Source organism: Numida meleagris, chromosome 7 (assembly GCF_002078875.1).
Source record: "Numida meleagris isolate 19003 breed g44 Domestic line chromosome 7, NumMel1.0, whole genome shotgun sequence".
Taxonomy (NCBI): domain Eukaryota; kingdom Metazoa; phylum Chordata; class Aves; order Galliformes; family Numididae; genus Numida; species Numida meleagris.
This window is the reverse complement of record NC_034415.1, coordinates 12,819,818-12,836,966: the sequence shown is the minus strand read 5'-3', so window position 1 is coordinate 12,836,966 and position 17,149 is coordinate 12,819,818. Positions and strand designations below refer to the sequence as shown.

Genomic DNA, 17,149 nt, shown 5'->3' with positions numbered 1-17,149 from the left:
CATAGCTGCCTCACATGCAGCATATGAGGAGCTAAGAGGCCAAGGGGAAGGCGCACTTGGAAAATCTTTGTTCAGTACATCGCCATCTATGAGCACATTTTTAAACAGTGGAAAGTAGGGAAGACTGCAAGTCAAAATGTCAGGCTGCTGCTAGGCAAGGGGATTAACAGACTTTCATTATTTGCACTTCTATGGAAACCTTCATCAAACTCACTAGAGTGTTACACTCACCTGGAGAGGGTAAGCTGCACTATATTAAGAAATGTGTGGCCACAGTGAATTGATGACATGATGAAGAACAGCTGTCCTCTAAGTGCTCAGCTTCCACAGATTCCTCACAGCCCTGCTGCTGGCTTGCAGAGAGTCCCAGGCAGTACTGCCCAGCATCATGTTGCTCATTCCTCCCAGCAGCGTGCCTCAGGCTTTCAGTAGAGCCCTTTGGCCAGTGGGCAGCAGCTGGCCTACTGCCTGTGACTGAGGGCAAAATGTTGGCCTTCGCACTGGGAGCTAAGGAGGGTACCCTCCAGCATTCCACTGGCCTCCTGCTGCAGTGTGGGTGGTGAGGCACTGGCACAGGTTGCCCAGAGAGGTTGTGGGTGCCCTGTCCCTGGAGACATTCAAGGTCAGGCTGAACGGGGCTCTGAGGAACCTGATAAAGCCATCAGTGTCCCTGTTCATTGCAGGGGAGTTGAGCTAGATGGCCTTTAAAGGTCTCTCACAACTCAAAAGATTCTATGCTGGGGAGTTTCCTACAAGTTACACATAAAGAGAGTGGTGAAACACAAGCTTCTTTAAAAAAAATTCCAGTTCAATCCAGCACCAAAAGTCCATTATGAACCTTTCCTTAGCAGCCAGGTGAACCCAAAGGTCACAAGCTACAAGCTGCGGTGGGTTTGCAAACCACCACAGGTCCCCTGATGGGAAGGCTGCCACGTCTCATGCCCATACCACACAGCACTGGCCGTGCTGCAGCCCCACAGCTCTTGTGCTGTAGGTTCCCCCCGCATAGGGACCAGCTCTAGTCCAAAAGAGAATGAGAATCTCTGCAACTGGAAAAAATCCAGAAAGCTAGATACAGCTTGGCTGTATCTGCTCTAGATTTGCACACCGGAAAACATAAGACAGCAGTGCTTTGGAAGAAAATAGAGAAAATAACCCCAGCTTATCACTTATGTAACAACACTGACTCTCACTACACTGACTTTCACTTAAAAATGAATTATATCTTGAGAGGAATTATTTGAAAAAACAACAAAAATTCATTGGCTTTATCAGACAATACAGTGGAACAAAAAGGAACAAGAAGTTTAAGCAAATGAAAACGGAAAAGCAACTTTCATGTGAGGAGCACAAGGCACTCTCTAGGGAGCCTGTAGGCACGTAGATGGTGTTACTGCCATTTAACCGACAGGAGAATGGCGCAGGGAAAGGTCAAGCGTCTGGCTGCAGGCCATGGCCAGGAACAGAGCTCAGGCCCATGGCCACCCGCCCCTTGCTCTGACAAGGCCAACGCTTTCCCATTCTTGCCTTCTCATAAGCATGCTAGCTCTCCTGATTTAAAATTGCTGTCCTTGTTTCGAAAATTTGTATACTGTTATACCCTGATCACTGAGCGGAAAATACTGTGATGTGTGTGCAGCATCTACTGAATTTATTGGCTATGTGGCTTTCTTCTGCGCAATGAGTTGTGGGTTTGGAGCATACTGATGTCAATTACCAGAAGGAAACCTTTATTTATTTCTCTGCAACTATATACTCTTTCAAAACAGCACTTCCAGTGGTTTTCATATTGTTTTAAACATGCGTCAGATTTGCATCATAGGTAATAGTGCATTCCAAAACGACATCTTCTATTTCCTTTGATATGCGCAAAACTTCAGGAAGAAAAATAGATTTCTATACTTACATACAGGCACCCACGCACTATATAAATAAAAGAAATGGAGAACTTTTCCTTGATTCTCATTTATAACGGAATCACAAAACGTGGAGATGCTGAGCATCCAGGTGCCACTGTAATTTACACTACATGCATGTTTTAAATTTGTGACATGAGACACACTTTTCATAATGCAGTCATCTTATAGATTTTATTAGACAGACTTACGGTAGGAAGGATTATTCAGAAATTGCAACTTAAATGAGAAAATGTGAATGGTTTTACTTATATAAAATACTACTGCAATAGTTCTTTTATTAATTTTTAATGCACAGCACCCACTGTGACCTCCTTTATTCTTTTCCTGTCAACATGGCAGGCTAGAGAAATTGAAATGGGCTATAGCTGTTCTCTTCTTGTTCCCCTTTTCCTCCCATTTTGCATAACATTAAAACTATAACATCTTATTGGACTGTCACTGTGAAATAATCATTATGCAATTGGCATAACATTTTTTTCTGATTGTTATCTCTTTCTTGCCTCTTAGTGTTCTCTAAAAATTTCCAAATTTCATGCAGTTATCTAAGGCAATAAAGCAATTTTCCAATGAATATATTTGTCCAAATTAAAGTTTGTTTAAAAAGAGTCTTTTGCTGCATTTCTTATGGTTCTCTAAGGATAACATCAGTTGCATAAAATAAAGCATTTTTTTGTCTGTCTGGTTTTCTCTGATTATGTTTTTGGGGTGCAGTGAGAGGTGGGTCTGATAAATTAGTGTTTGACAATCAGGAGAACACTATTACTTCTGTTACGTTTATTTACTGCTACCTCTATCACCAAGGAGACTAATCTCCATACCAGTAAAGTCAAGAAGCTCAGAGTATTGTCTTTGCAGGGCCAAGTTCATGTTGTCACAGCAACAGAGTGCACAGGGTCAATGGATTAATTCATTAGTGTGCACAGGCACTGAACTGGAGTGTAAAAGTTGTGCTGCTGGTTTTAAAATTAAACTGTGATGCAGGACTTGGAAATATGGTCTATGCAAGATATGCATATATATCTCAAGGAATACACTACAAAAAATGAATATATTTGCCTGATACAATATATCATTTTTCCCACAGTAGGAAGAGGATGAAATAATCTACTTTGAAGAGGTGCATTCAGTGGGAAGGCAAGAGGATAAGCTGGAGTTCGGGCTATGAAATATACACTGCATTTGGATTGTTGATATTTCCCCCTACAATGCCCTTTCATTAGCCTCTGTCTAACGTGGGGCCTGACAATTGTGACAGAATGAAAAATTTGAGGAAAAGCAAGGGTCACAAGAGAAGAGATTTTGCTCCCTCTCTGGTGACCCTATCACAGTATTCTGATGCAGCTTTTTACCATTAAGGAAAGGGCAACACAAGAGCCTTCACACTTAATCTGTTCCATCTGTCATGACTATTAGAAACATTGACCAGCAGTGAGCTTTAAGGACTCGGTGTGACTGCAGACATGATATTCTAGCCCACTACAAGGACCTCCCGATGTTCTGAAAGTCTCCAAGGAAGCGGTATGCATCAAAAAGGGCAACACCTACCTGACACGCCACCATATGTGGTCCTCAGTCCTGCACCAACTGCTGGCCAAGGTGTGCCGTCTGCTTTCAGTCCCATCAGTCCTGACACTGTGTTGGTGGCTGTAACACCATCTGCGCCACCTGTAAGGGAAAGGTCAGTCACTTTTTGTTAAATAACTTGTGTAAGAACAAGAGCGGGAAAAACACAACAGAAAAAACTGTGAAAATGTGAAATAACTAGAATTTCAAATAAATAGCTGAAGACAGAAAGGAACAAACTGTACGGGGATGTGCAGAAGGGTCTTTAAAACAAGTCCAGGGCTGATAAATTTAACATTAGATTTAAAGCAGGCTGCATCAGTTGAAAGAGGAGTAAAGGTTACAAGACAGCACCTAGGAAATAGGGGTAGATAGGCAGATCTCTGTCGTCCAGCTGTGTGGGAAGGAATCTACTACAGAGGCTGTTTGACACTGGAAGGTACCACAGCACTGGTGTCACCGGCTCTGAGCTGCTGACAGCAGCTCTGCATTGACACAGGCAGCCCTTATTCTAGCTTCGTGCTGTGAGAAATTCTCAACGGAGAAATGATGACCATGTTTCTAAGTGATGGATTAATAAACCTACTTTTAAATTAATTCCCTACCCTGCTGTATTATAAGCTATAAGGAAGAAAAAATACATATATACCCTCAAATGTTGCATTCTTTATTTCTCCGGATGCACTATTTTTACTACTAAACATAGGAATAAGGGAAGATTCAGTGGTATGGTAAACACATAAATATGATAGAAATATGAGCAAGCAAACTTACATGATTTAATGTTAATCTAATATAATTCTCTTTATATATTGCTATATTCTACATTAAACCTGGACAAAGTTAAGAAACATTTGATCACTGTATTTATCTAAACATCAAATAAATTGTTTTCATATTTGCTTCTGTTGGTATTTGTTATTATTTCTGCAAGTCTCCCATGTCCCCTCCACATCCAGCAAATTAGTAAATCTGCACAGCTTGTGCAGTGGAGTCAGTTACCTTCCTGCGCAGCCATCGCAATATTCACAATATCAGTGACATTTGGGGTCAGCTTGGCAAAGAAAGGAATCTGAACAGCTTGTCTAACCCAGCGGCAGATGTTCCGCACCAGCTCTGGATCCTGTTCAAATAGGTCAGATAAATATAGAACATAATTAAAAGTAATATGAACAAAAGGTATATCAAGGCAATAGAAAATTCTGTTATAAGAGGCTATACTGTGATTTTCTGAAATTACACATCGGGACCAAACCTCTTCTCACTAGTTAGCTTATTTAAGACTCATCCAGTAATTGCATATCCATTACAGAAAGGTTAGCTCATGAAAAAAACAAAACTTGTTTTTTTTCAAAAGACAACGACATCACAAAATGTTCCCTTTCCAGGGTTGGGAAAAATATATTTCTGAGAGAAAGAGAGTTTCTTTACCCATTTATTTTAAAAATTACTATTCAATTTTAATGACTTACTTTATGTAAGGAGTGTTGAACATAATCACCATCATGTAAAATAATGCAATCCTGAGTATTGGCTGATTGTGCCTTGATCCGAACAATAAGGATGAGTCAAGGTTGAAAGGCTATCAGAATGCAATTCAGCATTTCTGGACTCACTTCTGACTAGACTGACTAACTTGGGATATCCAAAATGTAAATGAAAGATCAAAATCTCCTCTTTTAAAGCACAAAATCAAAATCAGTTGTTGGCTTTTTATGACTTCCAGGCATTTAATTCACTTATGGAAAACGTACCATGTCGACAGTAATCAGCTATCCTTTGCATTGAAAACACCTCAGTGGAACTAACACTGTGATTCTGACACATACCAGTTATACTCCAATATAGCTCTTAGGGTGTGTGTTGGTGTTTTTTTTGGTTTTTTTTTTTTTTCCTGTTGGCGATTAATAATGTTTTTTCAGCAAATATCTTAAAATTTGCAGCACTAAAGCATGTAGAACATGAGGCATGATCTGGTTCAAGAAAAAGGACTGTTACAAGATTTACTACAAGCATAACCTGTGGGTAGGTTAATTGGTACTGCAGCAGTTATTTACATTTACTAAATCTTTATCGCTCTTTCAGATAATTAAGTCTGTCATAAAAGAAAAATTCTCTCCCATTTGGATATTGTAAAAATTTAGAAAGCTGCATTGTTATGAAAATAGGATAAGCCTAAATGAAGTTTAGCTGAAAACAATCCAGTGGACACCAAGAATCTTTTCAGTTTAGTGAACACACAGGAAATGTTCCCTTGCTGTTTTTGTCATTCTGTATCAACAATTAAATGCAAACATAAAAAATACAGGCTGTTCCTAGAGAGTACACAGTGTTTGATGTGAACAGTAAAATCTTGAAACTTAGCTGCACCATTCCAATAGAAATGGTCATCTCCTCGCCCATGAGCTTCCATGAAATATGTATGAACATTGCACTGGCAGTATAAAAGTTGTTGCATCTTTGACTTTCATTTCTGCTTTAAATTTCCTTGAGGCCCAATGCAGAAATGAGAGACCCTCTAGAAGATATTAATTGTATATTCTTTATGATAATTATTCTCCTCAGAAAACCTCACAATAATGTTGGCACTACATAACTCATTATATTGACTTCATAGTGGTTGCAGTGCTTTCATATCAAATCTTATTCCAGCACACATTAGCACTTTAAAATTACAGTTATTTTAATCTGCATCTGATAACAACTCATTAGCAGACCTCTTTAGTTCACATTAGCCCATTTTCCACCCTAAGACAGTTTAGCCAGTCCATAGGAGCTTATCTTTGCACAGAGAATGATTTGTAGAGTTCACACTAGAAGGCAACTTTCGAGAAAGTCTTAAGTGATCAGAAAGAGAGATTTTTCTTCTAAGTGCAATCACTGACTAAAATTTTATCCCAATTTGAAATGTAGTTCTAAATCTAACTTTTCTGGGAATTTTTATTTTTATCATATTCGGTACAGTTTTAAACTCAGGTGCAAAATGAACAAGGTAAGTAACTTGGAACCAATCACTAGTTTTAAAGTGGCCATGTACAGCCTTAAATTTACTTACATATTTTGCATTTCAGGCCAATTTTCAAAGTCCATTTAATCATTCTTAGCAGAGACTGGATTTATAAAACATTCAAAGGATGAGAATATAACTTGCAAGGAAGTGGACCCTAAGACACGTAAATTATGTTACAAAAATCTCTCCTAAAAATAGTTATGTCACTGCTAATACAATATAAATACCTAAATATCTTTTTTTTTTTTTTTAACTCTAATTCAACTTTATGGAAATTCCTGCAACTTTTATCACGATAAAAGTGATTCATGAAGCCTAAAAAGTTAAGAAGCATTTTCTAAATGGCTTGATATGTAAAATCAGCTGTATGTACAGCTATTAGCTGTAAAAACAAATGGGCATTTACATTTGCAAAATCAGCAATATGAACTAAAATATTATTCTGCTTAATCGAGTACATTTTTTAATGTTTCTACACATACTTAGGTTTTAAGTTATGTTATTAATGATGATACAGTGCAATTGATATAGAGTCTGTACCATAATTTTGCTGTTTGTGTTAATCCAGAAGAATGAACAAATTCTTCAGTGGACTTTAACATCTATTGGTACCACCCTTAATTTACCTGCTCTATCTTTTTTTGTTTGTTTGTTTTTAAACCATCTAAATGAAAGCTTAGTGAAGTTACTGTCAGCTAAGATATAATATTGATTCATGCACTGTATCTACAGGAATCTGTTGGTAATTTAATGTCATATAAAGTCTCTTTTGGTATGAGATGAACATCAGTGTGTTTTCTGTCTTCCTGTTCTTAATCAAATATTGCTTGTTTATTCCAGAAGCACAGGAGATTTTAATGTTACAGAGGTTGTCTTTTTACTTCCCCGAACAGCAGTACAGAATTGTTTTTCCTGAATATTCATTACAGCCTTGGGCTAAAAGGAGCTTTTAATCCTAACTACTCATTGCCAATGGGTAGATATACTAGAGGAAAAACAACTATTCCCCCCCCTCCCTTTTTTTTTTTCTAGATGATCACATGATAACTTTAACTACAACTGTATCTATAAGAATAAGTACTCAGAAATTAAAGCAGCAGGTTGTCTTCTGATTACATTTGGCATTGGTAATGAGATGAATCCCACATCCTATTGTCCCCAAGGCAGATACACCCTGCATGTTTAACGAGGAACATGAAAATGCTATGCAGATAGTACGTAACCTTTCCATGTATTTCACGAAAACAGATGAAACCATGAAGAGATTACCACAAAAATGTCTGGCTGTACATTTTGGAAATGCTGGCACTATTTATTATTACCTATCTTTCAGTGCCCTTGCAGGGCCCTCATTTTTACACGAAACTATTATTGCACAACCTTTATACTGGATCCAAAACACCTTTCTGAAGTAGGGAAATACCCTTATACCTGCTCAACAAATCAAGAGAGTCAGAAAGGCTGAGGTGCAACTCCTCAAACCTACCTTGTTTTGGTGCTCAGCTTTTACTAAGTCACTTGCATAATGATCTGAAAAGGTTTTCCTGGTAGATAGCCACATTTAGGTTTTAAACCACGATATACTTTCCACATTAACAAAAGAAATATTCACAATTTTGAATTCAATCAGTATTTGAGAGTATTTGAGCAATGCAAAATATGAAAATGCAACTACTTTAGCGTGATGAACAGGATTTTCTTAACTATGCAAACAGTCCTTGGGATGCCCGTATGTGTGAGCGTGTGTATGTATGCATGTATGCATAATGAACAATAATGTCAGTCAGAAATATGTCATAAAAATAAACCTGTTACAGAATTTTCCCTGAGAACTTCAGAAGGAAGATTACTACTCAGAAGAGCACACTAGTTGATCTTGCCTATTCAGTGCTACAGAAAATGGACTACACCATGCAGAGTTCAGTCTGGCCTTAATTACTATAATGGTGGCAGTTTTGTCTCAATAAGAACAGAGTAAGGACATTTGCGGTTATGGAAAGTATGAAAACATAAGTCTTCTCAGTCAGAATCCTGATTTTATATCTGTATGAAGGTTTTCTTACACTGGACTACGGACGTTAACATTAGAGATCACACTGATGATTTGTACAAGTCCATTATCCTGACTGTGATGATGGGAAATTCTAGGTGGCACAGAGAATGTGCAAGATACATTAGGACCTTACATGTAACATCCTTATATCTCCTCTATCACTGACTCCAATGATTTAACCAACAAAGTTTCAGAAATTACAAATCTTTTTTCTATTTAATTCAATCACAAGTTTTATATTCTTCAAAAACCTCAAGTCTATGGTAGTCACAAAACTCTTCTCGTATATATATCTTGCCATGGAGTTTCATAGATAAATCCTGCATAATGTGAAAAGATTTGCAATTTGAAATAGTTCTAAATTAGAGAGGATTCATCTTGCCTTTGAATTAATTTAACTTACATTAAGTTGATATGGTTTTCTTATATGTGGTTGATAGGCAAATGAGGAGGTAAGTATCCCTCATCAGTTCATTCTTCTGGTGACAGACTTTCTTTCTGCACTGGCCCTCCAGAAAAAAAAAATCTGGTAGTCCTCATACATCTATTTCCATTGGAGCAGTCTTTCATGATATGAAAAAATATTCTACACTCATACTCCACAGTAGATACATTTTCCAAAATAGTACCGATTGCTACAAGACATGGAAAGAGGGCTTTTATGTTTAGGAACGATGTTGCCTAACAAAAACTTTGAGTAAGTATTTGCAAGATTGGGCTTTTAAATTTAATTCATGTATAATTCTCTCTTTACCGTTTCATTCAACAATAGCCTACAAAGGATGGGTTAAACCTATTCTCAACTTGAGTTCTGTCTGAGAGCCCACCAGGTCTCACATGCATCCTCTGAAAAAGAAGGAAGACTCCTTCACCATCTGCAACTAGCAAGTAGATATTCTTCCAGGCCACGCTATATTTTCCTTGTTAACATTAAGTTGCACCACCTGCCATGATCTGCGGTGTGGGCAGGTGCTGGTGAGATACATTTGGAGCAGCTTTAATAGGGGAGTCACTACAGTTTCTATAGATTCCTCACCCATTCAATTCACTACATCAACTAAAGGTGTAGATCGGGGGATGCAGCTTTTACAGAGATCCCATATATGTCCCTAGGACTTGATAACCTGATATGCTTTTTCTATGTCTATCACATATTTATTTTCCAGATCAAACATGGAGCTAGAAAAACATTAGGAAATCAAAATTAAATACATATATATATATATCAATACTCTTCATATGTGAAGTATCAATTACTCTTTTGCCATTCCTTCAAATATGAAGGAAAAAGTAAAGTGTGGGAGTTTCAGTGTGAAGTATTGCGAGTTAGTATCTTTAACATCCATCTTTTTTGGAGGAAAGATTTCTTTTCTCCTTTCTCCTATGAGATGTCCAACAATGCATTCATAGAACTGCCTTAAATATAGAATTGCAATCAATCAGCAAAGACGACAACATTTCTGAATGTGCTAGTTAATTTTACTGTCTTCTCCCATCCTAGAGAGGGGCACTTTAGTATGTGCATTTGTAAAATTTCAAGCAATTAAAGCTAACAATTTGTTTAAAGACTGTCAATTTAATGGGAAGGATTTCCCAAGATAGAAGACAAATAACTCTCTACTCTCATCTGAAGAAAAAAAATGTTTCCTCATTTCTCGGGAAATTTGACAGCTTTTGGTCAACATCTAATGACCACAGCTGTCAAAAAGAAAGAAATGAGGCAGTTTTACTCAAGGCAGGAATAACAGTTTTCACAGTTGTATGTGAAGATGCATAAACAATGAATGCTCCGAAAGTAATGCCTCTTATTTTATTATATCGGGGCAAATGTTGGTGGTATGGCAGTAGGGGTGAAACCTTCCCACATATATTACATTACATTTTGTTTCTATTTTGTTGTATCTGTTGTAGTTTCCAAGGAAATAAATAGAAGGCATCACTTTCGTTGCAACTTAACTGTGTGTATGAATATATATATACATACGCTAACATATATATACACACACTCCTTTGGAGGAAAAATTTCTAAAAACATCAGTGATGAATATGAGAAGAACTAACCAACATTCACATTGCTAAACTTTCAGAGCAATAATATGTACTGTGACTGCTGTTTACTGCTTTAATTCATGAATACACCTTTCTTCTTTAAAATGATCTTTTCCTTTAAAAAATATTCTAAGAGAAGTCTGTTAGGTAAATGTATGCATTTATATTTTTTTCTGCATAGTAGTTGTTATTTTTATGATTTGAAAAAAGCCAACAAACCTGTTATATCTTTAAACTGAAGAAATATCATGTGGCTTCTATGAATAAGCTGGTAACGCTAATGAAATAAGCATATTTTTGCTTAGAAAATACCGCAGACTGAAACGCAGAAATATAGCTTAGGAAATTCTCTTTAGTTTTCCCAGCTTACATCCTCTCTTTTTGTTACAAAATTTCATTTAAGCAAAAACATCACCATTTGGAGACCACATACAGACTCCATTTGTGTTTATATTTATTTCTATTTATTTTTATTTCTATAGTTTAAATTCCGATTCATTTTTGATAAAAAAAACATATTTTATCTATCTTTGAATATTACATATGTATTAGTGGTAAGGTGTCTTAATTTGTATCTGCTTTTGACCATGTACAATTCTAAGCAACAACACTGTGACTTTATTCAAAAATTTTTTATTTTCTTTTTTATATTGTATGAACTGAAAAAGTCCTTCCTCTTAGCTTTGTTCTTACATGCTAGGACTTCATTACCTTAAAGTGGAGCTGCAAGCATGGTGTTGTGATTTGAGCAACTGCTCTTCAGATCAGTCATTACAAGTTCCACTTGAGGGAGCCTAATAGAGATTCTCCTTTTTTTTTTCCGGTCATACCAGTGTGCCACTGAACAAAATCAAGTCACTCAAGATTAGGTCCAGTCTTTGGTCATGGCTGAGCAGAGAAGTCAAAGCTCTGAAACCAAGCCTACACTAGTAGAGATAGCAGCAGGTATTGAAAAAAGCCAATGTGAGACACTACTGTATTTCTCATAGTTAGGCTACTTCAAAACATTTAAAATAAATTTGGTGCATGTAAAAAAAAAAAAAGTTAACCAAATCAATCTTAAAAGGCTTGTAAAATATTTTCATAGTATCTGAATTTCAAAATAAGCTTCAATTTTAGCAGATTTCCATCCTGCTCTTTCTTGCCCTCATTTGGCATCACAGTCACTATTTGTCGGTTCTTCAGCTCTCCAATTAGAAGGTTTGAAAGATGTTAAAAGCATTGTAACAAACAGCCTTTGATCACCTCTCTCTACCCCAAATGTAGAAAATAGGCATAATAAATTATTATAGCATTTCCTCTTTCTAGTACACTGCTCAATATATACAAATGAACAATGCTTAGCAGTATGTTAAGGAAAAACACTCCAAACCCACCCACAGGAAACAGTATTGATAAGTGTTAAACGTATCTCATCTAATAGCATCCAGTACTAACATAGGTCAGTATCCAAACTCAAGAATACAGTTATCAAAGGGCTGTGTGGGAGACCCACTTTGGATTCCTTTTTAACACCATGGTACTCCTACATTTCTTCTTTCATAATGTAGCACTTGAGGACTACGAAGATAACCAACGTGACGACAAGGTCAAAAATGAGCTGGAAATTTTTGATCGACCGATACACAGAAGTACAAAACATAAATTTGTACTGGGGGTAGACAAATGGTAAGAGGGATGTCAAGATCAAACACAAGTGAGACTTGAAAGGTTTGTGGCTGTCTTTATTTAGTCAGCTTTGCAATTATTCCCTTTTTCAGATCACATAAAAGCTTTTTGTTTTCTCCCCACCACTAAGAGAAAGACAACTGAATTTATTTTCAAAACTGAGTCTTATCTCTAAGTGGATGATTGAACCATAATGTTTTTCCTCTTACTAAATTTCTTACTTCTTTTTTGTACATTAAAAAAATAACCTAAACAACCAGAAGAAACAACACCATTAGAAAAATATCTACTTTTAAAATGAACTAGAAGGCTTAAAAAATGTTATAGGTATATCTAATTGAGATAGGTCAGCTAAAACTGTAGGAATCACTATTTACAGCTATTGATTTTAATGCAACATAACAGGACTCAGACATAACCATTATTGTCTTTGGTTGTCAGAATAGAGGTTAATAATAGTTGGCCTGAAAGGGTGAAATGCAAACTGCCAATTCAAATCAGTAAATGATTTTGTTCCGACACCGACTGGGTCTAAACCTTCAATGAAATATGTGAAACAGCGTATTTACCTTTCATAAGCATCTTAGAGATAATAACCAGGAAGATTTATTTATCAACAGTGGTGGTATATTTAAAATGTTGACTAATATGTATAAATGCTTTTATATCCTTGACAAAACCAAATATTTTATCTTGGTAGTTTCTATCCAACCAAAATATTGTTTCTTGTGTCACTGTAAAAAGCAGTACACAGAATGATTTAACAATATTTCAGTTTCTTACTTCATGCAGATTTTACCTTCTAGAATGCATAAAGGTTTGATAAGGTTTACATCATACAAAAAAAAATAAAAATTCAAAGGAAAGCGTAGAACTTGAATATATGAGTGCTGCAGCTACGAGTAGCTTTTGCTTGAGGTCAAGTAGGTAAGTTCTTGGTCCCTTTTCTACAACAAAGAGGCAGAAAGTACAAGAATCTTGAAAAAGAAACAAAAAAAAACCCTAAGGATTTAAAAACCTATATTCTGAGGATTTCCCACTGAGTTTTGAAATAATAGTCATATGGGCCCTGATTCAGATTTGATCTACTGTAAATAGCAAGCCTTCTGTGCACTAATTTTACTAGAAGGTGAGGCAAAATTTTTCAAGTATTAATCTAATTCTGAAAATCTTCCTTGTAGGCAAGGGAAAGACTTTGTTAATTACCTTTATCAAACAGTAGCATAAAACTAAAGCATAGAAGGAAAAAGCTATTAACATGCACAATGTAGTTAACTTTTATTGTGCACCAAGATGAACAATATGAAATTGCTTTGTTTTACTTGCACATAGATACTTGCTGCTGATCTTTTCCTTTTCGAGAAATCCTTTTTACTGGACATGAGGAGTAGAAACAAATGCAGTATGTTATGCAGCAGCCACACATCCAAAGGCAAAGCAGCCCATGGAATCAGTAAAAACACAAACGTTTAACTGCTGCAGACCACAGAAATACACTTGCCTGAATTTTCTACATTTCCATTTTCTGAAAGTTTCTCAGTGCATTAAAACGCAACTGCATGAATAAGTACAGGTTGCCATTTGTTTTTTAAGAAAATCATGCTTTTCCTTCCTTCTGTAAAGCATCGACTGTATATTCTGTCATAGTTAGGCCTCTGAAGTGCCATTAAAACAGCCCAAATCTTTCTGATTTCTTTTTAAAACAGTGGTAGTTCACTTATACTTTGGAGGAACTGACCTTCTTTGTGACATTTGTCATCCATAATGTGAACTTTAGCTGAAATGCTTCCATCACAGTGAGACTGAAAATAAGGTTATCCTCAGCTTACTACCATATTTTCACGAATTTCAAGGAAACAGAATAATGTTTGCATTTTCTAAGAAAACTGATTCTGTAGAGAATGCTTTCCGTATGCAAATAAATATCACTGCACATAAAAAATATTTACAAATTTTTAACACCCGCACCATGTCTTTAAAAAGTTGCAGTAAGGTGGTAGTGCTCTTAACATTTCTGCCCTATCTATAATCCCTTTTTTATTTTCTATTTTGTATTTTTAGAAATTCAATTAATTTTTTTTCAAAGTAATAGCAGTGGATTAAATGCTGTCAAACCGCAATATAAAATTACAGAATAGTGTTCTGATGATGACATTATTAAACTTTGCATCTTAATTCATTTCTTCTCAAGTGTATGAAAAACAGAATTCTTAAGACAAAATAGCAGTTAACAGTCATAATTCATTATTAGGCATCGTCTCCTTTTATGTGCTGCAAAAAGCAGAACACATGAGCTCTAAAAGGACATACGGAACTAAAGATGTGGAAGAAATCCATTTAAACCGCAACATTTCCCTACTCCCAGATCCCATGAGGCCAACAGGAAGGGAATGGAAGGCAAGTCCCAGGGGAGGTGGCTGAGCTCACCAACCGGCAGTGACCACACAGTCAGGAAGCTCTTTCTCTTGAGAATCAGCCCACAGAACGTCCTTTCTGGTTTGAGAAAAAACGTGCATAGATTGAGGTCCGCATGAGTTGAACGAGGCAGCCAGCAGCAGCCTTTCTCCTTGCATGTTCCCCATCCCCACAGGGTCATGATGCTGAGCGCACTGTCCCTGCAGTGCACCAGGGCTTCCTCGGGCCCTGCAGCACTTTTCTGCAGAAGATCACTTGGGCTGGGTGGCTCTTCGCTCTCTGACCAATGTGCATGGCTTGTGAACAGCTCAGGGAGAAGCAGCGCATGCCATCACTCCTGCCTGCAGTGACAAATGAGCAGCACTGTCAGCACCTCAGCTACAAAATCCCTCTGTCTGAGGAGTCTGCACCTGGGGATCTCATCTCCTGTGTCTGACCAAGCTTTCCTATGCATATACCCATCAGCTAGGGCAGCAGACAACTTGCCTTCTCTACTCAGCTGCCTAGATTTATGAAACTTACAGAAATGCAGCATCTTTGGAACAGTTTCATCTCTGAGAGATTTGACTGAAACAGGTCACTCAGCAAAAACATGCCTCAAAGCCATAGAGGGGACTGAGAGACACAAAGGCTGTGGGATCAGTTAGGCCTTATTCTCTTAAGATCCCACCCAAAAAGGATGACAGCAGCCAATGCAAGAGAACAATACAAACCCTGAAACCTCACCACAAACATCAACAGTAACCACGTTTCAGTTATATGGGATTTTGGGGGACAATGCTGCTGTTACAGCACAGCGCAACACCACCCTGCTGTACTTTGCATTAATTTATTGCAGTAACCGATACAAAAGGGGGGGAACTAATTCTGCCTGCAGGACTCAATGAATTATACTTAACCAGCGTATTATTGTAGGGTTATACTAGAATGCCACATGAACATCGATATAATCAAATTCTGTTTGGGGCATCATTTATTTAAAATACTTCAAGCTCCTTGCTGGCAGAGCAACAGCGAATTATCATGCTATGCTGTGCACTTCAATTAAGAAACAGCCTCATCTTTCCTATTTCCAAGGTACAGCAGAGCAAATCTAATTGTTCCATGCAGCTAGTTTTCATCATTCCAGAGTAACCAGGGCTTTTGTTACTCTTTTTTTTTTGTTGTTATGTTTGCTTTTTAACAGACCCATCTTCTTCTGAAAGAGGCAATGTGGGCTTTTATGAAACTTGCATCCTAATTGCAGGCAATAAACATGAACGCAGCAGCAGAGGCTGTAGCAAGCAGAGTTTAAGTAAAATGAAAACAAAGGTAAGAAAAGATCTACAAAAACAAAGCAAGTTCATTCTACGTGTGACCTGAGTAGTTAAATAACCAGGATCTGGATTTCAGTGCTCACAAGAGAAATATGTTTCCTTCAATATAAAATAAGAAAACCAAACAATCTCTCAAACCTATAGCTTTAATGCTGAGATAGGTGAAGATATTTTATATATTGGAGGTCAGATTGTATGACTGATTAACAAGAAATATTTATCATCCAAGATGTTATAAGATTTTAAAATATTTGCTCATAGCATAAAAAAATCTGTTCATGTACTTAGGCTAAGATCTTTGATTATGTTTTTTAAAATGTACAGAAGGATCCTGCGTGCTTCAGAAATGCAACTGATACGTTCCTTTCAACTTGAGATCTCCATTTCATACTGAAAATCTCACCCCAAATGAACAAGTCTTTGTGCCTCCCCTTATCCACTACTCGGTCCCTGTCTCTAGTATAAACAATGCAATACTTTTTGACAGAAATTTTGTGGAGTGAAGCCACAGAAACATAGAAATGTTGCTTTGAAATGACTTCTGGAGGACAGCTAGTTCTAGCTCTGATCTGAGTGGGAACAATACCAACAACAGATGGGATTAGCCATGGCTTTGCCCACCTAAGCCCTGAAAACTCCAGAGATGGTGATTACACAGCCCTGCTGGACAGCACACGACAGTGCTGCATTACTTCCTGGGTGAATTTTTTCCTGATGCCCAACCTGAAATGCTCAGGCTGCAATTTGTTCCTTTCTTGCTGTATCACCTGCAGTACACCTTGCTTACTTCATAGCTACTCGTCTGGCAGCTTTGTTACTGCCTTTCCAGTAGCTGCAGGCTGTTCTGCTCTTTTTCCACATGTTGTTTTTCACTTTCCGTTTGGCTAGAAGACTTACTGATATTTTCAAAGTATTTGTGTATCACTTGTCCTAGTCAGTCTTGCTGATGATTCTACATATATGCACATTGCAAATGCTAAACCTGGCATTTCATCTGTACAACAGAGAGAAACACAAAACTTAGCAGGAATGCAAAATAAAACCCGGGTTATTGACTCAATTCAACTCTTTATTCATTCTTACCAGAACAGCTGGAGGGAACAGTTGACTTTTGGACCAAAACCAAAAAGCCAAGCATTGAAATTTGTAGATTTCA

General features: G+C 37.2%; 1 protein-coding gene across 11 annotated transcripts in view; it reads right to left on the bottom strand.

The window, feature by feature from the left end:
• Window positions 1-17,149, bottom strand: part of DPYD (dihydropyrimidine dehydrogenase) — a 333,346-nt gene that overhangs the window by 81,192 nt on the left and 235,005 nt on the right. For all 11 annotated transcript variants that reach the window (XM_021404735.1, XM_021404734.1, XM_021404738.1 and 8 more), the window contains 2 exons: window positions 4,485-4,605; window positions 3,465-3,584 (listed from right to left, as the gene is read on the bottom strand). In XM_021404735.1, the coding sequence (XP_021260410.1) occupies window positions 3,465-3,584; window positions 4,485-4,605 (241 nt within the window). The remainder of the gene's footprint in view (window positions 1-3,464; window positions 3,585-4,484; window positions 4,606-17,149) is intronic.